The sequence below is a fragment of the Notolabrus celidotus genome, chromosome 16 (assembly GCF_009762535.1).
Source record: "Notolabrus celidotus isolate fNotCel1 chromosome 16, fNotCel1.pri, whole genome shotgun sequence".
Lineage (NCBI taxonomy): Eukaryota > Metazoa > Chordata > Actinopteri > Labriformes > Labridae > Notolabrus > Notolabrus celidotus.
The window spans coordinates 7,462,120-7,486,403 of NC_048287.1; the positions used below are offsets into that span (position 1 = coordinate 7,462,120).

The 24,284-nt window shown below is 40.1% G+C and overlaps 1 protein-coding gene across 2 annotated transcripts; it reads right to left on the reverse strand.

The window, feature by feature from the left end:
- Positions 1–10,953: 10,953 nt before the first annotated feature.
- Positions 10,954–21,452, reverse strand: sdhaf3 (succinate dehydrogenase complex assembly factor 3). Of its 2 annotated transcripts, XM_034705692.1 has the most exons (3): positions 21,312–21,452; positions 21,097–21,226; positions 10,954–11,367 (listed from the first exon to the last, which is right to left on the reverse strand). In XM_034705692.1, the coding sequence occupies exons 1-3, from the start codon at positions 21,377–21,379 to the stop codon at positions 11,173–11,175; spliced, it is 393 nt and encodes a 130-aa protein (XP_034561583.1). In that variant the 5' UTR covers positions 21,380–21,452; the 3' UTR covers positions 10,954–11,172. The 2 variants fall into 2 exon arrangements, with proteins under 2 accessions (XP_034561583.1, XP_034561584.1); XM_034705693.1 differs by having other exon boundaries at positions 21,097–21,441.
- Between the last annotated feature and the right edge of the window lie 2,832 nt (positions 21,453–24,284).

Genomic DNA, 24,284 nt, shown 5'->3' on the forward strand with positions numbered 1-24,284 from the left:
TTCAAATTCTGGAGAGCTCACACTTTTCCCATTGAGCTTTTGATTCAAGAATATGATTTTCATACAAGTCACTTTAATTATTTGTTGATATTGGCCCGAGCGATCCCGTTTTGTTGTATCATTCTTGGATTAGCGAGCCCTTAGATTTGTTTTAAGAAGGATTAAAGCTAGCCGTTATGTTAATATTATTTTCCGTTCTCTGCTAGTTGCAGAGTACAAACTGACAAGGTAATTTATCTGTTTGCTTCTTTGATAAATGACTAAAGGTGTTATATCATTTATGGACTTAGTTTAGCCTATCCATGTCGTTGCTGGGAAGCAACAGCTTTATTTCAGTAGCTGAGGTTATCCCATTGTTTTTTAATTTTGCTATGGCAATAAGCCAATGGTAAGAAACAGCTCAATATCAAGGCCGTTATTAATAATATGTAATAAGCTGGTTGTTTCACAGAAACATCCGAACTCTGCATGTGATGACGAAATAGTGTAATCTGTGGAAAAAAAAAAACAGTCCTGAAAAACACCTGGAATATGAGGGGAAAGCTCAATATCCTAGAAAATATTTAATCATTCTACTAATTTCATTTCAAAGTTCCTCAAAACAGATGTCACTAACATCTGAAAGGGTTAAATAATGAAAAGGATCATATCAAATCTTGATAGTAGTTCATGGACATTAGTATCAAGTAGGGGTGACCCCAAATAGTCGAATATTCAACGATAGGTTCTAACAAGCCTGAGTCGACTGCCAATCTCATAGTCGAATATTTGCATATGAAACGTGGATCATTCCATTCAAACCATGGGGGTGCTCAATGTCTAATTTTACATTATTTTCCTGTGTCCCGTAAAAATAGTGTCTCATTTAGCCTATTTTGATATAAATATAGACTTATTTAATGTAATTCTGAGAACAGCTCTTAAAGTGTTAAATCTCCTCAAAGTGGTAATTAAATCTCCCCTGGTAATTAAAGGTGGACCATTTAGCAGGACCTGTGGAGCAGACGTACCTCAGCTGGCCTTTAAATCTTTGTACTAGCTCAAAATGTCAGGAACAAAAACTTCAGTTGATCCTAAAAATAGTGATGAAGATGAGGAGCATCTTCATGAAGAGGGCTGTGAGATCAAGGATTACCGGACCACACAAAAACTGTATGGGGCCAAAAGAACGAGGAGGGAGAGCAAAAGCTGTCCGAAGCTTAAAAAACGATCCACAGCATCCCATCCACCTCCACACCATCAGAGAGGATATTCTCTATGACAGGATTTACAGTCAACAGAGAAAGGAGCGCACTTCTGCCTGTAAACACAATGGTTTTCCTCACGTACAGTTTGATCCAGAAATATCTCCTGATTCCTTATTCTATAACAGTCCATGTTTAACGGATGGTGGCCTTATTTGAGTTTTCTCTCCATCATCACCTCGTTGTTTTTGCATCAAATATAAATTTAAAAAATCTAAGTTTTATGCTTATAATATTCTGTTGTCCCTTTTACTATAAGCTACGAGTCTCTTAATTGTAAATGGTTATGTGTAATATTGTCATGCGGTCACCATTATGCAGACTTTGGGTCAATAAGGAAAAACAACAAACATTCGACTATTCGTCGACTATGGGCAAAATCTGACGAATCAGATTCAACTAAGCAAATCCTTAGTCGGGGTCACCCCTAGTATGAAGTCACATCACATAGAAGCATCTGCAGGCTGGATGATATCAACGCTCCTGTGAGGAACCCTTTGTTTGTGTTTATTCTGGTGCCCCCTTGTGTGAAACGCTTTCTATCTTTTATCTTAAATCGTTGTTGACTTTGTCTGGTAAATATATAAATTGTGTTTTTGGACAAAAAAATCTCATCCTGCTTTCTTTAAATTGTGAAATGTGTACATTATTGTAAAATGTGCTGTTAGAAATGTAAGGAACAGCTTTTTCTACAGTGTGCTCTCAATCATCTGGGCTGACATCTACCCCCTCTGAGTGTTTTCAGGCATTAAAACATACAATATAGAAACAGTCAATCTTGTTGATGATTGTTTTGTTTTTCTTTTGTAAACCATGAAGAGGCATCGCTGTTAATTTTAACCTGTTTTGTTTCCAGTCAGAAACTCCCGACTCAATTATGGATGTGCATTTCAAGCCAAAATACTATTCAATAATCATTGTCATCTATTTGATGATTATTCGAAAAGTTGTTGCTTTTTACTCATCTTGTTTAAATAAAAAGTTAAAACATTTTAAATTGGATAGCATATTTGGCTCAGTCTATTGTGGACCCTATAGCAAGCTTGTTTCACATGCAAAGGTCTAAAGTTTGTGATTAAAATGGCTCAGAGCGCTGCTTTTTAATCGGTGTGTATGTGGTTTCCGGTGTTTCTGCAGCCAGCCTCAAGCGGCTACTCGATGAACTGCAGTTTTTAGCACTTCAACATGAGCTTCATATTTTGAGACCGGATGCTGCCACTTGGTTACAGGTTTTCCACAAACTCCCAAACTTGCAAGGAAACTTGTTTAGCATGTGAGTAGAGAACTGCGCTATTATCTATCGTCTCCTTTGCCATGATTTGCGCCGCAGTACAAGCCACACACTGTGGTTAAGGCAAGCTAGCTAGCTGATTACTGAGTCTTCTTCTGCTGCTGCGTCTACGTCTACCGGTATTGAGGGTTATTGTCAATACCGGAATACAGTGACAGCCCTGGAACAAACTACTGTTGTTTGACTCAGACTGGATGTAGTCTTGGTTGACGTCACCTTGTGGTTTCTGAAGCGGACTTATGAAGACCAAAGAAAGCAGTCGCCATATTTGAAATACTGATGATAATTGTGTTTTGACTAATCTAGAAATTGGCAGAGGTGGAGTTCACAAAACACAACCACCTGTCAGTGAAATCTACCATGCCCCAAATATCATGAAATTGTTTGTTTTAAAAAATGTGCCCTATACAGCTGAGAAAAACAAAGATACGCTGTAAAGTGAACTGAACTGTTATACTAAGCATGTTTATTCTGCTGTAAGAATGGACATTTAACATGGGCTCTGATCATTTTTCAACTCAAGAGGCTCATGCTTGATTTGACTTCCTGTTTGTTCTTTTTTTAGATTACGTTTTATTTTTACTTTTCAGACAGAAAGCAGAGAGGGGAGTACTTAGTACGAAGGACAGCTGGATCCTGATTGTCCTTTTGAGAACTAAATTGCTCTGCATTTATGTTACTGCACAGCCCACGTTCCACTTCTACCTCTCATTATTGGCACTGTTTATTCTTCGCTGCAGTCAACAAGACCTCTGTATTACCAAATTGATTTCATTGATTAGCAGGTTAACACTGGGGATTATTCCTCTGACTGAATTCAACTCACACACTGCTGCAAATGAAGCTGTCGTGGAGTATTGATTCTCTCCTCACACTGCTCCACACAGCCCTGTTTTATGGTGAAGGGGCAGTGATGTTAATTGAGCAGCAGACCCCTGTAAAGTGGTGTAGTGATCCCTGTGGACACTCTTTCTTCCTGCCTGTCAAGCTGGTACGCTGCCAGGTGATACCTTTTGTGTTTGTGTTGTCCCCTGTGTGGTGTTCAGTCTCATGTGAGGGTTCTCCTTCCTTCCAGCTGTTTAGTCTCACGTCAACGGTTCCTGTGATGGCTGCCACTTCTTAAGCACAGGTGAGATCACTTTGAGAGTCAGAGCTGGATGGAGTTTACCTTTTTTTTCACAGCTGCCCAGCAGAGGGGTGCTTCTTTTAATAGCAGGCCCACTTGCTTTGTCCTTTCCTTCATTACTCATCTAGCAAATACAACAGATTTAAGGACGTGTCTGCTCATTTTCACTTCACCCTCCAAATAAATAGATTTTTGACCAGCTACTTTTCAATATTTTGCCTTGTTGAAATTGAACATCTGTTTTTGAGCTCTCCATCACCGTTGCATATTTGCAGAAATTAAAAGTTATCCAAGAGCAACCTTGAACTTTCAGATTGTTTTAGTTTAACAAAATAAACTTTGATATTTCATTAAAAAGGACAAAGATTGGACTTAAATCTTAAAATAAAAATAAAATGCTAATAATGATTGTTTAGAAATCCGCCTGACAACTCAAACTGAAACTAGGCTATCAGCTCTACCACATCAAGTAGCTGTGCTACATCGACGCACAAGAATTTAGTGCTCATGTCCGCGTCAGCCACTGCTACGTAGGGTCAACACAGAAGTAGAAATCAGGCTTTAGTGTGCGCTAGATTCATACACTTTACTTTGCAATCAGAGTTCTACTTTGTTACTACGCCTGCAGCGCACTGATCAGCTGTTCAGGTCTGCAGCTTAAAAAGTGACAAAAATACAACCACTAAAAAATGAGTTACTCTGACAGCGGTGATGGCATGTTGTTTGCACAGGAGGAAACCTTTATGAGCCGGAGTTTACAGAAGAACGAGACTGAACGGACTGAATGAAAAGGAGGTGAAACTTCTGAGCTAACTAGAGAGCAGGAGAGATCTACAGGTGTGTAAAAACTGTGAGCCTATGAACCCAGAGAGCTCCAGCTGTCAGGAGTGGGACTTGGTAACAACATTACTTCAGGACCTTCTGAATCAGAGGATGCCAGCAGCTTACATACAACAGCAGAGTTCCCTGCTGCCTCACTGAACACTGCTGTTTTACCCGCTTTCTTCAATTTTTAGAAGTTACATCAGAGAATCAGAAAAGCTGAATGTAAGAGCTTGGAATAAAAAAACTCTTCACACATCACTGTGTCAGCACCATCATGTTCGGACTGTGGTGCTCAATTTTTTTTTAGTAAACTGAGATAAAAACTCACAATATACCAAAGTACTGGGACGCAGTCAAACTTACACCCACATTATAGACCTGATTATCTGATCAGTGTGCTGCAGATGAAGGAAAAAGTATAAGTCGCTTCAGCTTCATGGTGACAAAATAAATGGCAGCAGAGTAAAGAGCTTGAAATAGAGCTACGTCTGTGTCATTTCAAAGGGGCTGCGCTGACCGGGATCCCTGTGAGTAATAACACACTGTGGGCCTGATCACTAAAGGATAGCTTTTGTGCCCACTAGCCAAATAGACTTCATCTAATTCACAAAGTACGCGCAAACAGTTTAATGCTCTATAAACTGCGATGCAGAGCTAATAGCGTCTCTGTGTGTCAGTGATGTTTGCATACATTTAAATGAGCTGGTGTGCATCATTATGAGTAAAACAGGCCCTTTTCTATTCAAATGGACCTCATTACAAATAATACCTAAAGCCTGGTTTATACTTCTATGTTGGTCCTACGCAGCAGTGGCCGATGCGGACATGAGCACCACATGCTTGTGTATCGATGTGTCTGTGTCGCGCAGCAATACTCCAACAAAACACTCAAGGGCAGTGTGGTTTCTGATAGTCTGGTCGCCTGTTTCCAGCCCCACTACATTTTTTGATAACTTACAGCTGATACATGTTGCCTATCATACAGCAAGGTTTAGAGGGAAGAAAAGAGAGGAGATGTCGAAGGAGATGAAATACACAGCCAGTGTGGGGCGATCCCGGATGTGCTGTAAATGCAGGAAATACAACCCATCACAGGGCTTGCGATGCGCGTCAATTAGACTCGTAGTTACATTTTGGAGGAGGTGCACGACCGCTATGTGCGTAGCTCTCTGCATAAGTATGGGGGCTATGCAGACCTGTGCGTGTAGGCTACACCGTGGATTTGACGCAGAAGTATAAACCAGGTATAATTGATTTTCAATAATTCAATTTAGTCCATCGAGTCAGAATTGAGGGATTGTCGTCGAAGAAACGTGTGTCATGGTAAACTGATTTTTAGTATTGTCTGATTAGATCAACATGTATAACTCTCGATTTCAAGTGTCAAGTGTGTCCCTTTCCCCTGTTCTCTGAGCACCCTGACGACCCTCCTCCCAGTGAATGTATCCCCCTGGAGACATATGGTTATCACCGAGTGTCATGAGGAAGTGATGGAGGTCACGTTTAACAATTACTGAAAGCTACGCCTCGCTTATTATCCCTCAATCAATTACAGCTGGAGCCTCTCACAGCTGCTATTAATCACTGATTTCATTAACAGATTGGGCTGGATGGACTCAGTGATAGTAAGGAAATTTATATACCATACCATTACGTACAGTATATCACAAATACTGATGAATTATAAGTTGGTCTGTTTGGGTGTCTCGCAGTTTTTACTCACAGTGGAGGACTCTGGGGAGAACATGTTGCAGTATTTTACTCTAAAACTAGTTTGATGTAGAAGTTTTCACACAGACAAAAGAAAAGCAATCAGGTAAAGGAGTATCAGAGTAATCTGTGACAGAATACAATGTAGATCATACCCCTGTCTTCTCCATGTTACGCGTGACGCTTCAGAGCCGATCCATGCTAATCAAACAGCAACAGCTGCCCCTCTCTGCAGAGATTTGCCTCTCTGTTTCAACAGTTCTACCTGCTTGAAAGTGCGTTTCAACCATAGACTGTATAATAAATGTATGTAGTATCCGTGGCTTCCCCCATCTGTTTTTGAGGCCCTGTTTTGAAGCCTGTTGTCAGCAGTTGCCATATTAAAATGCTAACTCAACCTAACTTTGGCCGATCCAGTATGACTCAAATACAGAGCTAAGGCAGTCTCTTTAGCCTCTTTGTTAACAGCTAATAGCACACCTGTCAGTCAAGTCAATTATGTCAGCAAAACGTGCAAGTTTAATATCTAAAAAAAAATTTACAAGTTATGAAAAAGTTCACCACCCCTACAGTTTCTGCCGATAGAGGAATGATCTTTTCAGACTCAAACCATTTTTTGAACCAGGCTGTAAACAAGTTTATTTCTGCTGTAAAGATCGTCTTCTTTGAATGGGTGTGTATGTGTTTTTGGTTTTTTCTGCAGCCAGCCCCAAGTGGACGCTCCATGAACTGCAGTTTATAACACTTCCACATAGGCTTCATATTTTAAGTCCAGATGTTGCCACTTGGTTTGAACTCGGTCCAAGTCCTAGATGAGGAGGAATGATCACTGTAGCTGTAAATACCGTACCTCCTGACAGCCGCCGCTAATTGCAGCTAAGCTGCTTCAATGAGAAACATTTAATTTCTCTTACAAACTCTTCACAATAAAAGTCCCATCCTATAATGTGGTCAAAAAACATTACTTTAAAACAGCCATATCAGGAAACAGTTGTCAGCTGTCGTACCTTAATAAAACTCAAACAGTAAAATAAAGTACCAGTGGATGTCTAAAAGACATTAACAGGTAAATAAGAGAGAAATTCAAATTCAGATCACACCGATTTAGTAAAAAGCTACAAAGTACTGGCTAACACAGAGCCGACCACTGCTGCAAACCTTTCCAGAAGATGAATAATGTAACACAGCTGGCCTCTTTTATCTGATGGCCTACATTTAAGCATTTGTTTATTTTCTTTATTGAGATACAACAAGGACAGTCACAGAAAGATCCACAGTGTTTCGATCAGTACTGGGCATTTGGTAAGTAATGTACTTTTCACGCCTTCAGGAACAGAGACCACACCTCCATTGTTGCAATTTTACTGTTTAATATGTTTAACATTTTTTTGGCTTAAAACACTGAACTAATAACTAAGTGTTGTTAAAGACCTAGCCTTTTATGTGAGCTCCACCTATTGCTCAGTTACGTTTCACGCTCAGTCTGGCTGTTTTGTTCCCAGAACACCAGCCTCGTTTTGTTCCGTGAACAAAAGCAGAGCAAGCATAATGCTGGCCTTTCATTAACACCTCATTGAGGGATATATAGAGATGACAAATCAAATGACCTCTGCCTCATTGAGAGCGTGTCCGCTTTATTTTTAGAGCATCCTGTTTAGGTGTTTTTTCTTTAACAAGGTGTATCCGCTCCCTCCCACTGCAGCTGTGTTCATTGAACCTACCATCCTAATGAAATGGATGATGAGCTGTTTAAGAAAAGGGTAGAGTTTGAGGTAAAGCATTGAAAACTCAACATGAGTCATGCTTGTATTCTGAAGATGAGACTCTTAAATGGATATGGGAAAAAATCCTATTAGCTATCCTGCTTCATGATGTATGTTGGAGACGTCACAGAGGACGTTACATGAAAGTACTTTTCTCTTTCTGTGATGCTTTTTAAAGGCTCTCTCTTTTTCAGTGTATCAAAGCAAAGCTGGTGTAATGAAAGGCCTTCCTCATTTTCATGGCATCGGGGCATGGAATACTCTTCATCCATCCATCATCTCTTCTGCTTCTCCCCTTCAGGATATGCCTTTCACTGACAGGCGTAAATCAGAGACAGACTTTTAAATCTTGTTATTTCAACCTTTAATTGTATCTTTAAAACCAGCACATGCAGCAATGTCTCCCTGTATCTCACTGATGCATAAATGTTTTCAGCTTTTATCCTGATCAGCTCACAAGAGACTGTAACGCTCACAGATGCCATGCTCGCAAGCTGTGGATTTACTTGTGGACACAATCAAGCTGATTGTTACCTCCTCCTCCTGCAACTCTGCAGTCGACTGTCACTGATTTTTCCAAAAAGTTTAACTTCAGCTGTTTCTCGTATGAAAAGGCTCCTCCTGCTGCTTTTTGTTGCACAAACTTCACAGCCTGACGGCATTATGTCCTTGTTTTCTCTATCCTGCTTTGGTCGTCAGTAAATGTAACTTGTGGCCTTACAGTGACAGCATAAAAAATCTGACACTTCCTTTCACAGACTGCCAGAAAAACAGTTCATGTAAACAGGTTTCTAATTGAGACCGGCCTTTATTTATCAGTATGTACAGCCACACTGTGAGAGGTGTGTTTAAATCCTTTTTTAAATGAATGTGATTTTCCCATGTTGGGATGTTTGTGTTGTTTTTAGTTCAGTGCGTTTATTATTTTCTTCCAGGTCCAATAGCCAGGTCACTATTTTAAAACATGTAAAATAAAGGGTGAAATAAAAAGGTGTATGACATAGAAAGCTAATGGGATGTGTAAAAAATAAACATATAACTTGAGTTACTGCCTCTATAAAAAATGTCTTAGCTCTTTTTAATGAAAATCAGTCCTGAACAACAGGCACTACAATTCAGTTTAAGAAATAACCAGTCTTGTTGCTGATAGTCTTGTTCTCCTATGAAGGTGATGAAATGGCAAATGCAATGCCGAGGTCTGACTACGCCTTATTAACATAATTATAGCCGGCAGCCGAAGAGGTCCTGAAAATCCTCCGTATTAACCCTTGTAGTGTCATTGCAATCGACAATCAAAGCCACAAGTTTGAATTTCACCCTGCCTTCTAAGATGTGTTCAGTGACGTTGACCAAGGAGAGCACAGAGCGCTCTGCATGCACAAATGTCATGAGTGTGAAGAATCAGAGTGGCAAAGCGAAAGAAGAATGAAGAAGTTGGATCTGCGAGATGAAGCGATATGACAGAAAATGTCTGTGGAGCTCTGGTAACATCCCTTTCTTTGTGATGCACTGTCGAAGGACGACCATGACAAACTGAAAAAAGAGCTGGTGAGAAATAACGGAAGCATTTCAGCAACATTGTGAGTTACCTTGGTGTAAGGGTCAAACTCCATATGTCTCCGGCCTGACACTGGACGCACAGCCTGATGGTCGTTAGAAGCCATTTCTTCAGTCTTCAAGGTGTTGCAGTAACAATCACTGAAGAAAACTGGGAGCAGATTGTACGGCCTCGCGGCTGTTTATAGGCAGGACGAGACTGCAAGTGATGCCCATCATGCAGGTGGGCGTGGACTAAAGCTTTCAGTGCTGTGCAGCTGTGCGAGGGACAAACCCACTGGCGATAGCTGATTCAAAATAGAACTGCCGTTAGCATAAAGCTATCGTAACATTCATCATAATGTTTTAATAGACAAACAAATGCAGTGTAAACAATCAGCTGGTTGTTCCTTAGTTGCACCTAGCCGAAAAATCGTACACACCTCTTTGGATGCCAATGTTGGTTCAGGCTTCTTTCCAGGTCTTCTAACCTGGCACCTCTTCCTTTCATTTATCACGTGGGTCATGATGATTGATCGCATATCACTTTGTAGACTGTCAGTGAAGTCATGGCACAAATCTATGTCTCAGTGGTCACCTAATCTGACACTGTGACTATCGTGAAAGACAAAAAGATAGTGTAGTCAGACCTTGGTTTAAGAGTCACACTGTGCCTTTAATTTACCCCCCATTGATTACACTCAGCCATCACAGACTGTTCTATGGCTGCTCTCTAAAAACATTGCTGGAGCATCTCAAAACTTTATGTGGCCAATATTAATAAAGGCAAAACGACACGTAAGATAAGGCCAATAATCTGTTAGTGTATTTACTTTGTATGCTTCATCCTGTAAGTAATCTGATGGCACAGATTCAGACTCTGACATCATGTGGGAACGTCGTTGGGACGTCTGAGAGAAGTATTTTAGTGATGGGTGGGAAATGGAACAATAGTTTGACTAAAAGGAAGTGTTTCATCAGTACAGCTCAGACAGAGCTTTTTAGGAAGAGGAGGGGGGTTCATAATGTACATTTTACTACTTGCTTCTATCGCTCTCAGGCTTTATGGAGAAAAGAAGAACATACATTTCAAAGGACAACTAAAGCCTGGAGGAGTCAGCGGGGGACTGAGGTTCAAAGCTGCATCATATCAGAAACAGAGGCAGGACAGAGACTGTCCTTACACGCCTGATTACTGTTTATTTACGGTGAAATGGGTGTGCTTTTTGAACTCTGTTGGATGCATAAACAGATGTACTCCCCTCCCCTCCAAACACAGATAATGGCTTTAGTGTTGTCCAGCTTTAAATGCTCACATTTCCACATGGATAAAAAGGGATTCACCCTGACAACTGAGGCTGAAAGAGGCATCAGCGGTGTGAACTCTGCTGGGAAGACGCATCTCTGTAGATTTCCTGGAGCTCATGCATAAGAAAGTGGACAAAGAAGTCATTAGTGTCACATTAATGCGCCTTCAGAGCAGCATGAGAAACTTCTTTTTATTGTCACAGTAAAAGAGACAAGGAACAACGAGATAATACACAGCACTTTAATTCAATCAAATCTCCTTAAAAGCCTCTTCCTGAGCAGCTCTCCCCGTCTGCAGCTGTCTGAGGTAATATATTAGTCGTTTGATTTAAACAGCTCCTACTGTTTCTGTCCAAAAGCTTCTCTGCTTCACTTCCCGTCCTCCTGGATGTCAAACTGTCTGTTGGGTTTGGTGGATTCCAGCATGAGTTCGTACAGTTGGCCGATCTGTTCCTCCTGGAAGTTGCCGAGACTCCCCTCCGACAGTTCGGTCCCGAACTTGACAGGTCCCATTCGGTCCTGTGCTGTCTCCAGGACCTGAGTCTGCATGGTGTCCTTGTAGTTCTGCAAGAGGAGACAGACAAACCAGTTTGAAGTGAGACAGGAATAGGAGCAGCATTTAGCACCTGGTGTTCCACCTCATCAACACTTTCAGATTCATTAAACCCAAACATCTGCTTCAAGGTGGATTTGCAAGATATTCGTATACATCTGACTGAGACGTAAAGCTGATTTATACTTCTGCAACGACCCTACGCAGAAGAACAAAGAGGAGGAGATTAATTACACGGCTGATGTAAGGCCGATGAGGGGGGATCCCGGAGGTGCTGTAAATGCGGGAAATACAATGCCACCGAGTCAACCAATGACATGGCTTGCAGTCTCAACGATTCAACACATAGTTTCATTTTGGAGGAGGTGCACATCAGCTACGTGCGTAGGTACGGTAGCTACGCTGACCTGCAGCGTAGGCTATGCCGTCGATGCGACGCAGAAGTATTCATCAGGCTTAAAGCGTATGTGTGTGTGTCTCCTTTAGTACTGTGTTTGTTTGACAGTCTGATATTTTTCCTCTGTAACAAAAAGCTTAATTTTGTCCCAAAAATATAACAAATAAATCAATGTTATGTTGCAAAGGATGTAAAAGGTGTTCCTTCATCACCATGAGCGCTCTGCAGAAAGTTTAAACTGAGGTTCAGACATGCTGTCCTGCAGCACTAATACTCACAAACTACCACAAATGCATCACGGAAATATCAAGAGCCTTTTCAACCAGCTTTGAACGTCTATTAGATGTAAAATGCTCACTTTATACCACAAGAAAAATACATGTTAATAAATAAAAGACCCACTGAATCCAAAAAAATAGACTCAGCGTGCAAAGCATTGATTGAATAATAAATGGCCGCAGTATCCGTGACATCACCCATCTGTTTCTGAAGCGCTGTTTTGAAGCCAATCATAGCTAAAAGCTACAGTGTTCCCGACTGCGAGTCCATTCAGCTGTCATTATGGAAAACTTTTAATCTTAATATCTTCAAAACTGCAGCGTTCTGAAAAAATAAATTACACTACACTTGTTTTTTGAACCAGGCTGTAAACATGTTTATTTCTGCAGTAAAGATTGTTTTTTGGAACTGGTGTGTTTGTGGTTTCTGGTACTTCCGGAGCCAGCCTCAAGTGGATACTCAAGGAACTGCAGTTTTTAACACTTCCGCATTAGCTTCAATTCTTGGGTTCAGAGGTCAGCACTTGGTGCAAGCCTTCAGACTCCGTATATGGGGTGCACTATTTAACCGCTGAGCTAGGTTGGCGCTCCAGTTGTTTTATTTATTATTTAATCTCTTTTCCTTAAAGCTCCAGTGAGATGATTGAGCATGTAATGGATCAGACTGGGATTGATCAGTTTTCCTCGATATGGAGAATTATGGCCAATCTGTCGTCTTTGATGAACATTTCTTTCCTATATATATTCTTGTTAAATTCTTGTACTGTACACCTTTTTAGTTTCTGCTGTAACTCCACGTATTTCTCCGTTAGGGGATGAATAAAGGATTATCTTATCTTATTTATGAATGCAAACAAGAGCATCAGGAACAAGACTGACTGTTTCTTTATATTTCCAATCCTGTCACTAAGTCGATGGCCGATGAGCAGAAGTTCATCATTCTTACATTTTACTCACAGCAAAACTTTAGAGTGAAGGATGTGTGTTAAAGAGAACAAGGGGTATTAGGACGAGCTCTGCAGAGAGTTGAGACATACTGCTTTGTCTACAGGTCAGCACGACCAACACAAACTTAAAGCTCCTCCTCACAGCAGCTTATATTTACACCCCTGACGTCACTAAGGGCTGATCTGAACACATACATCTCTCCTTCTTAACTACACAGTCTCATTCAGCCTCTGTGAGTTGAGTCAGAGCTGTCAGCGTGTGAATCATCCAGAAGAGCTCACCCTCCTTATGCTCCACCTCTGAATCGCCATCCGTCTTTTTAACAACGAGTACACACTGAATATATATCTGTTTCCCATTCACCGAGCATCTTGCCTTTTTGGAGCTCTTTCCCTGTAAGCCATAAAGAGCCATTTATCTGAGAGGCTTCTTCCTGCATGTAATGTGATTATGTTGAACGATCGCCAGGAGGAAACATCCTCCCTGAGACAGCTTACAGGAACACCCCCACAGTTTGGCACGCTTCAGCTCCTACGTTTGTCCTTCAGGGACTTTTTGGGGATATTCCTTCACTGATGTCTTTGGATCTGTCACATTAACGAAGGTGTGCCTCGCCTTCACTTTACAAAAACAAGGATCAGGTATCATCATCACTTTAGCCCTTTTCATGAGTCGTGAGCAGCGTCATGATGCAGCATCAGGCCTTCGTACTTTCATACAGATCCTGTGACGGCTTGTAATGGTGTCGCAGTGTAATTTCACATTGCGGGACTTAGACACACGCATGCTCTCACAGTGATCCCTTCTCACTTTTGTAACACCTCGGCTACTTCCTTTAATTGCCGCTACAGCGGTGGGGTCACAGTCTTAACATCACGCACTCCGTGACATTCATGATGATTTTTCCTTGGAGAGTTGCATGAGTCATGAAGCCAACTTCTTGATCATTTTATCTTTTTATGGACCACTCTTAAAAAGTGGATTACTGATATTGTGTTTAAAATAAGCGTAGGATAAGACTGTGTAACCAATTGGTTCATAGTTAGGGGCGGTAGTGGTTCTTTATGCTGGTTGCCACCTTCTATAAAACAGAAGGAAGACAAAGATGCAGCAGAAGAAGAAGTCTCAGTAACCAGCTAGCTAAATTCTACTTTAGGACGTTTTTTTTAATCATCAAAGTTTTATTGAGATTATCGTCTGAAGTAGCAGTGGTTGATGGCGTACTGGCGTGCATTATGTCAAAAGATGTTCCTAATATTTTTCTCCCCTCTTGTACGTTATTGGAGTGGACAGAGTATTAGGAACACCTTTCAAAACATAATGCACTAGTGTAAACCAGGACTACCCACAACCTCTTCAGTAATGAAGTACAATTAACAGCTTCCTGACCATGCAAACGTTTTGTCTCAGCGCGGCACACACAGCTGCTTTTCTGCATTAAAATATCAGGTGTGTTTTTAAAAACACTGCCTCATCCTTCCTGTTGCTTCTCTCAAACATTTCTCTTTCTCTGCGGAGCGCTTGTTCGGCCCAGCAGAGCGATTTATTAGTAACAGAGAAGAACTCCCCTGAGTGCGTCTGAAATAAACGGATTACACACTGAACACTCAGTGCTCGTAATCTCATTCAGAGTCTCGCTCCACGTCTGTTTCCACTCCTCTGGAGTTTTCTGAGGAAGTGGAGATGCAGCGGAAACTTTAAAGAAAAGGAGAGAGAGGAAAGACGACAGAGAAACAAAGTTATACTCAGCTGTGACAGAATGCTTCATGTTTTCTTACTTATTGTGTATGAGCAACTGTAATGTCTGAATCCTGAATAAAGTATTTCTGATTACGATTTTGAACAGCTGTCTAAAGGGGCCTTTTCATCAGAAGTACCAGGAACTTTTAGCTACAGGACAACTAAATGGTTCCTGTGGCCCACTGTTGTCTGTGTTTCCACTCCGGCTTGAAGATTAAGCAAATCAGGCTAGTAACGTATGGAGAAGCAATAAAAGCCATGCTCAACACCACAGTTAGCCGGTTAGTTTAGAGGAGCTTTATCTAGTAAATGGATTTATTGAATCAACACTTGGAATGAGACGAGCGCTCGTGACAAAGCATATTCAAAATGGCTGAAATTGTAGACAAATTTCAAAATTCATGGCAGAGACTGACCGGTGTTTCAGCTTAAAGAGTGACCCTGTTAACTGGCGACTCTCAGTCGGATGCTTCCCTCCCAAGTGTCTTTAGATTCTCATTAAATACTTTAATTAAAAACTAAACTAGGATGCATTACCGAGTAGGCCTGGGTACTGCAAACTGGTTGCGTTTTGGAACCGGTGCCAAACTTCTCAGATTCTCAGTATTCATTCTTTTTTTACTCTCCAAAAATGTTGGAATCGGAATCAGGAATCAGGAAACGATAAGCAGAACCGGAAACTGAACCAGAATCGTTAAAAATTAAACAGTGCCCAACCCTATTACTGAGGACTCCTTCAGTGTTTCAACAGCTGTTGTAAACTCCACAAACACTGACACGTTCAGCAGAAGGTCTCCAGTTAACAGGGTCACTCATCAAACTGTAACACCAGGAACTGACAGAGACGCATTCACACTATCAGGCTCAAGAAAATGATTGTTAAGGAGTTATTAAATTAAGTGAAAACACTGTGGGTACTCTACCAATCAGAAACTCTCAGCATCGCAGGCCAAGCCCCCCAAAGATGCTGGACCTTTGGAAAGTACTACGTCTGAACCAAGCGGCAACCTCCGGTCTAAAAATATGAGTCAATGCGGAAGTGTTAAAAGCTGCAGCGGTGCCGCTTGAGGCTGGCTCCGGAAGTACCGGAAGTCACATACACATGAATGGGAAAAAGATGATCTTTGCAGCATTAATAAACATGTTTACAGCCTGGTACAAAACATGAGTGTAGTCTGAATAGCTCATTTCTCGATGTCCTCTCACTGTGAGGGGGGTGAATTTTTTTCTTATTCAGCAATTTCGAAGATATTGAGATTACTAGTCTTCCAATGAGAGGCACAGCTGCCTGCAGGAACACTGCAGCTGTTGGCTAGGAGGCTCAAAGCCCGCCTCTTTACATCACACTGGCTCGACAGAAGCAATATGGCTGCTGCTGCCGATTGGCTTCAAAACAGCGTTCAGAAACAGATAGGTGACGTCACGGATACTACATCCATATTTTATACAGTCTATGGTCTGAACATGGACTTCTCAAGGGGTAGATTAACTAAATTCATACCCTGGTACCTGCTGTTGAGTTCCTCAAAAGGCCCTAGTTCCTGCCATCAAAAAGCACCTTAATACAGCCACGATGCCACAGTTTGAGAAGACGCTTTGTAATTTTACAAAGGTCCCAAAAGCTGTTACTCTTCTACGACCGCTCACCATCAGAATAGTTGATGTTTTTTCTTGGCCTTGCGCCTGAGTCCATTAACACTGAGAGCCATTAAAGCTGTTGTTATTCATGTTTCTGTCTCTACTGAGCCAGCAGGCCAGCTCAGGTGTTTTCACACTCATTTATCGTAGACTCTCTATGATTTCTGTCTTTCTGGCTCGACACGATGGTACAGAATTAAACAGATACATCATTTTTGTTAGTCACAAAAGCCTCCCAAAGGTTTCCTTCCAAGCAAAATACCCCTGAATGTTTTTGTTGAGGTTTCTATTGAGCCAAAGTAGTGCGTGAAAATGACAAAACCTGCTCATCCCCTCATTGGGTCCACAACGAATAGACTCTAGGTTTGAGCTAATGCATACTGATGTGGTGAAGTCTAATGAAAGTGACTGCCTCCTCCCTGGTGGCTTCACAGCTCCAGCAATGACAAAGAGACCTCTCAGGAATCCAGCTGCAATCACCATCTACTTCATTATTGAAATTACCTGCAGATGGGTGATTTACCGTCCCCCAGCTGAGAGTCATTGTGCAGGAAAACATTGGCTTTCCTCCATAGTGAAAAAAAAAAAAAAAAGAGACCTGACAAATTGAGGAGTTGACAAAGGCTTTGACTGCTGATCAGATATGATATTAGATATTAACTGTAATCAGTATCCAGAAAAGAAAATGAATGGAATGGTTAAGTCATATTTGCAGCAACCTGAGACAGCCACAAGAGGGCAGTAAAGACAACCTGACTTGATTGGTATGCTGCAAAAGAAGATCACCACTAGTTAAAGGCATTATGAGGACTTTATGAGTGATCTTGAAATAGTCTCCCTTTTATATATGTTCCTGCTCATAATCCACGATATAAGATGCGATTATCAGCTCAAAAAATGGTCATCTCTAAATGCTATTTCTCAGTAGCCCTGTCCGACCCAACCATTACCTAGAATAAAACGAAACGATATACGGGACGTAAACTGGAAGTCCCTTTGTTTACACTACGCCGGCCGGCAAAGTTTAGCAGTGAGACGTGAGTAGAGTGAGTGAGAATCAAGACAGTGATTGAGTGACCTTTTTCTTGAAGAAATCGATTTCAAGACACTTTTACAAACAGAGCAGGTCTAGACTGTACTACATGTTCTATTGTTAACAAAGACTCAACATCAAGACAAGGTAAGACTCAGTCTGATCTCATCTTAGTCCACCATGAGCAGAGACTTTTGCAGCATTTAGCAAGTTACAGCAGCAAGGACAAACTTCCAGGTAGAAACCTCCAGCAGGACCAGACTCATGTTAGACACACATCTGCTGAGACCGAGCCTGGGTTGGAAAGAGGGATTCAGAGGGTTGGTAAACACGCTGGAACCAACATATAAATAAATGACATTTCGTTCAGTCTTCTTTGTGCTTTTTTTTTTTTACCGTAAAGTGAACTTGTTATCAGGTTGTATCACATTGTGACATTTGGATATTGTTTCATCCCTTGTCCTAAATATTAAAGCTGAAACAGCTTCTCAATCTGCGAACACTTGTTTTGTCAAACATGATTATTCTTTATTGATTCCTAATCACTTCCTGCCCCTTCATGAGATCATGTCGATTATGTTACTCTCTGCACTCTCTGTCATCTTTGTAGGAACGCCGGTCACTTTAAGTTTTTGTCACTGTAAGAATTTGGAGTTTTGGTTCCCGAGCTTAGATGCTCAATGCTTATGTGTTTGTTGATTTTGTAACACACAATAACACAAACCAACTAACACACACGCAGAAAACAAGCTGCTGCAGTGTTCTCCAAACGAAAATGAGTGTTTTCTTACTGGAATCTGGTTACTGGAAATCAGGGAGGAAAAGGCTGTATTCTGATGTTTTCTTTAAAGTTATTTAATTGAAACACTTTGATTGGGATCATGTGATGTGATCACAACAGCCCATTTATTTTGTCTGATTGTCTCATCCCTATCATCGCTCTCTCCCTCCCTTCTTCTTCTCTATCCCTCTTTCCAACTCCAACTCGGTCTCAACAGATGTCTGTCTAACATGAGTCTGGTCCCGCTGGAGGTTTCTGCCTGTTAAAAGGATGTTTGTCCTTGCTGCTGTGACTTGCTAAATACTGTGAGGTGCAATGCTAATGGTGGATTCAGATGAGATCAGACTGAGTCTTATGCTGTCTTGGTGTTGGGCCTCTATTAAAAATTTAACATAGAGTGGTCTAGACCTGCCATGTTTGTAAAAGCGTCTTGAGGTAACGTTTGTTGTGATTTGGCGCTATACAAATAAAGATTGATTGATTGATTGATTGATTGATTGATTGATTGATTGAAGTAATTCCAAACTGGAGAAATCCTTTTTTTCACCTTCTCAGTCATTAGAGCTCAAATCACTGTAAAAAGTCTTGTGTTTAAAACACCAGAAAAAGCCCTTCACCTCTACCTCCCACTTTCACAAAATCTTTCTCTGACATCTAAGTGTTTCTTCAGTTCCGGTAAAATCTCAACCTGTGACCCTAACTCAAACTTTGGTTCATCCTTTAAGATATTAAAAGTTTGAAGTATCGCCATATGGGTTTAATTTATGACTAACTGTGTCTACATTCACTTCATATTGCTTTACAGTTCCCTGGAGCTGCACTGCCACCATGTGGTGATACTCTGACATAACACTGGTTATGTATGAAACCTCAAAGACAGCATGCAGATACTGACTTGTACTGAGAACACATGAAGTATGTTCTGTCCGCTGTATACCTCTGGTGTGTTTATGCAACGCTGAGGGATCTTTGATTCTGTGTTCAAACAATGTATAAAGAGGGCTCTTATCAGGCTGTGTGTAAGGATTACAGTCAGATTAAATATTATCTACTTTAAAGTATTTAATGATTTCCTGCTTTATTGCAGACAATCACAGAGCTATTCTCTCATTAGTTTTAACTACATATACTACTATACAACTAAATAGTTGTTAAGAAAAGCTAATGGTAAGTTTGACTTGAATGTATTATAGGGCAGCCCCTTGAGATGCGGCATCTCATTTTCGAGGGGTCCCAACAAAAGACAAAGCAAAATACATACACATGAAACAACAACTCACAACAAACACAATTACACAAACATAGACAGCTCTCCCTCACCCTCAGGGCCGGCCTGTGGCATAGGCAGTATAGGCAAATGCTAGAGGCGCCGGCCATCCATAGGGGGCGCCGCTAAATACGTGAGGAAGAAAATTTTGAAGATAACAGGAAAAACAATATTCTTTTATCTAATTCAATTTTGGATTAAATTGCAGAATTATGCTAGTAAACATTTAAAGTTTGTGATTCACTTTAGGGTTTTAAAAATAATGGAATGCAAAGCATTTTTTGAAGTCTATAAGTGTTCATGATTTACCTGTTTTTGTTTTGTTGTTGTTGTTTTCTTTACACTTTGGAAGCTGTTAGCTTAATTAGATAGAAAATGTAGGCTAGGCTTAAATAAACATTTTGCTTCTGCCTTTTCAGTCATCACTTAATACATTACTGTTGCTTTGTTTAAAGTGACTGCACTGTGGGAATTATTGTGTTATATGACTGAATAAATTCTACTACTATTACAATATGTACTTTGAAATTGTATTATTATTTTCCTGCTAAATATCAGTGTTATTACCATTTTATTAATGTTCTTCTAGAGGTCATTTTTATTTTAAAAAAAAAGGAAAATGTGTAAAACATGAAGCTGTATGTCAGTTGTCTTTAGGTGTATGTGATGTGATTGTTGGAGTTGGTTATAGTACAAGGGGCACCAGTTAAAATCTTAAGTCAGTTAGGGCCGGCTCTGCTCACCCTTACTCACTCCGGGACCTACCCCAGCAACCCTTAAACAAACAAACAAAACCTTGAAACAACATCAACAATGCAAAAGGCAGCAATAAAACACTGTAACATATAAAGTCTAAACAGGAACAGCTTGTTTTTAAATGTGTGAATAAGTTTGATTTACAGCAGTGAAAGGAGGTGATGGACTTAAGAAGAAGGGGTAGATTTTTCCAATCGGATGGGGCTATGCATTTTAATGACCTGTGACCAATTTCTTTATGGATTCTGGGGACAATGAAGAGAGATGCTGTGTATCTCTGAGGGAATATGAAGATGTATATGGAACCAGGAACTATTTTACATTATTTAAATGAATGGGGTATTGTGGGTAAATCATTGAATATGTACACAAAGCAGCATTTTGCATTATTTTCTGTTGAATGCAGGAATGAGAGTAACATCAAATAAAAATGATGTAACTGTGCATTCTGAGGTTTACAGAGGAGGATAAGGGCCACTGAGAATCTGTATTTTTTCAGAGGGTGGACTGGCAGGAAAAACTTTTTAAGGTGTATTTTTTAGGATATAAGTCCTAATTCTGGCCTTAATGTCAGAATTTAATGAAATTACACTTCACTTATTTTTTTATCATCCATCCTCCAAAATTCAGACTTCTAGGATTCAAGCCTGGAATCTGAGATTAGAGTCAGACCTCTCAGATTAAAGTCTGAATTTAATCTCAGAATTTAATGAAATTTACAATTTAAAACTCTTTTTTTTTTTTTGGCTCACCTGCCCTCCAAAAAGTGTTGGGTTCAGTGGACCTGATCCCCTCCCTGCTGGTTGTTGGGTACATTCAAAGTATTGTGGATGTAATGTGGATTGAAGGAAACTCTAAATGAGCAGATTTATGAATGGGGTTTGGTTAGTGAGTAGTTTTACCTCCCACTCAGTCATGAAGTTTTGGGCCTCCTCAGGTGTTGCACCTTTGTGTCTCCTGAACTCGTCTTTCACATACTGGTCACCGAGAGCTCGCAGGTCAATGGGCAGGAACCGATGAAGGACCAGAATCCTTTTGTACAGAGAGCGGACTTTAGAGACGTGAACCGCCATGAACCCGCTCACGAACAGAATCTGACAGAGTAAAAACGGATCACCTTGCAGTGTTTCTCTCCTCCAACAAAGTGACACAGGTAGCGGTGTCTAACGTCAGAAACAGGAGCATATAGTGACAAGGAGAGTTATTTAACACATGTCCTTGTTTATACCGGATATCAGCTTTCTTCCTCCATATGTCAAACCGGGTTATAAGCGCTTTACCGCCCCCTGCTGGACTGGAGCGGTAACATGGCAGGAGGACTGGATTCTCTGCACATTGTTGGTCCTCTACCAGGTTATTCACTCCTTTTCTATCCAAGATAAAGTCATCTGTTTTACCTTTGACTATTTTTCATATACGATACGATACCAAATACCCTTTTGGCAATTTATTCCATACCCGATACTGTTTAATGTTTCTGTGATGGCTTGAATAATCATTTGTGAGTAGATAATACTATGACCCTCTCCCATGTGCCTCTATCCATCACAGAAAGAAGTAATGTGTGCTTTCCTATAGTGGTCAACTGACGAAAAGCATACTAAATTCTCAAAAAGGTTTGATCAATTTAATGCTAGAGGTGCCATCAGGGGGGCCTAGTATCCTATACTTTATAAAATTGTATCTCTCACTTCATGAAGTTGTTTGAATTCAAGCAAATAGAGACCAACAAACATTACAGTGGGGTTATTTAAAGATTTACAAAGTTTTTTATAACAAGAGCTGGACTCTTTATATCTTTAATTTAAATCTAATTAAAAATCATTTAAATTTCCCTGTTGTGTTATGAATAAAGGAATATCTTATCTTATGTCTGTGTTTAGGAAATGAGGCTGAACTGTTCATGTTTGTAACAGCGTTACAGCTGAGAACAACAAGGAGAGACATACAATAATTCCTTACGAGTTCTATTTTAGTCATACTTTAAGGTCTTATTTGTGGTTTTTATTCATCTTTCTCTATAATGTTGTTTTGCTTTTCTTTGCCCATGAAAAACTCTGTGAATTCCCTCTAAAATTGAAATGGGCTTCTAAATAGGCTCCCATGTGTTGTCCATAATGATAACAACATAATTGATTCTACCCATCGACAATAAACATAATGATTAAAAGACAGTTTGGAATCCATCCACCACTTCTTTTATTATAAATGTATTCTTATATTTTGTTTATTTGACTATTTGTGTATTATCATGTATATGGATGCTTTTATTCCAACACACTGCCCCCTTCTGGTCAGCTTCTGTAAGTGCAATATATTTCTTAAAATCATTCCAGGCAGCCGACAGAAGGTCAGCTCGAGAATATCCTGCAAATAATCCTTACCTAAAATACCTTAAAGATGAAACCAAAAACATGATGTAATGATTTTGGAGCAATGCAAATGTTAAATTCCAAATTGTTAATTTTAGGTTTGGAGAATATTGTGATTCCAGTCCTGTACACTCAATTTTGCGTCAGGGATTACTTGCTATATTTCTTTTATAATTAACATCGAGACTTGCTGTCATTAAAAATACTTGATAAGTTACTCTTTTTCTTTAAATCTGATTATTTATATTATTAAATGAACTTGCCGGGTTATCTTTTTCAACAAAAACAATAGTACTGAAAGTTATTACATAATTTCCAGTTCATCAGATTCACACAAGGTGTTTCTTTGCGTAGAGTTGGAATCCAAATTAAAATCCATACCGCCAATTAAAAGCACTTTGAATCAGCATTTGTCATAACCTGGCTCAGGGGCTATGACAAATGCAGAACGGACACGGAAGTGGACTACAAATTATAATTATTTATAACAAAGTAAGTAAACAAGTGAAGACATAACTGCACATCTATGTGTGTTAGTCAGTTAAATCGGTGATGTAAATGTGGATGTGTGACATGGTGTGATGTGTGGTGTTGTCAGGCCAAGCAGCAACATGTGCATGTACAAGAAAAAGAGAGAGGGCAATACTGGGGTTGGATTTTAATGCCGTGCAAGATCTGAATCTGACTGGCTCAAACTCCTCAGGCATCTTCAAACAAGAGAAACGAGACAGGTTAGCTCGGTCTGCATAAAGAAGTCAGGCAGAGACCGTCACACTTTGTTTGTGCACTCTGGCACCTTTATACTTCTTTGTACAGAAAGTATTTTTACACAGAATTACTATATTAAGGGTTCTATATATAGTGTCCCTACTGTCTTGTTGTTAAGTACCGGTGTTGCAATCATCACGTCAAATTCCTAGTGCGTGTGAGCTCACTTGGCAATAAAGCTTTCTTGATTCTTGAAAAGTGCTCTAAAAAATAAGGTTGCCATGTTTTGTGTATTATAATTACTACAGAGGGAGTCTCACCTTAGTGACATATAACACATCTTGTTGTGGACTTTTCTTTGTAGGATGAGATTAGCAGGAGACCCATAAGAGCACTTGAAATACATGATGAATATACCAAAAGTGCAAATGTTTATATAGAAACATAGATATCATTTTCAATGTCATTTCCCCAAATGCAAAAATATTTATTTTTTTCCATACAGAGATTATGTTTTTCTTCAGACTTGTAATGTTGAGACCTAATCAGCACAGACATCACTTGAGGACATGTATCAGACAAACAGTTGTGATTGGAGGTCATAAGTGCTTTAGAAGTGCAATATATTTCTCAAAGTCAATCCAGGCCGCCCAAAAGAAGGTCAGCTCATGAATATCCTGCAAATACTCCTAACCTAAAATACCTAACAGATTAATAATAATTTTTAAAAAAAACATGATTTAATGACTTTGGAGCAATGCAAATGTTAAAATCCCAAATTATTAATTTTAGTTTTGGAGAAAAATGTGATTCAAGGCTTTAGAAGACTTTGTTTAACATATATTCTCCAGCAGCAATACAATTTCCTATAAAGGTTTCACCTGTCATGTTTAATCATTACAATATTGCGCCTGCTGGCCACAATGCGTGCCGGTGAGCTCTTCCCCTTTAATGAGAAATTATGTGAAATAGGAGGCCCCGTCAGCAAAGAAAAAAGCCTAGCTTGCCTG

Coding starts and splice junctions, on each gene's coding strand:
- sdhaf3 (XM_034705692.1), bottom strand. CDS start 21,379: ATGCTCCTGTTTCTGACGTTAGACACCGCTACCTGTGTCACTTTGTTG. Junction 21,227..21,311: donor GAGGAGAGAAACACTGCAAG/GTGATCCGTTTT, acceptor TCTGTACAAAAG/GATTCTGGTCCTTCATCGGT. Junction 11,368..21,096: donor ACTTCATGACTGAGTGGGAG/GTAAAACTACTC, acceptor CTCCTCTTGCAG/AACTACAAGGACACCATGCA.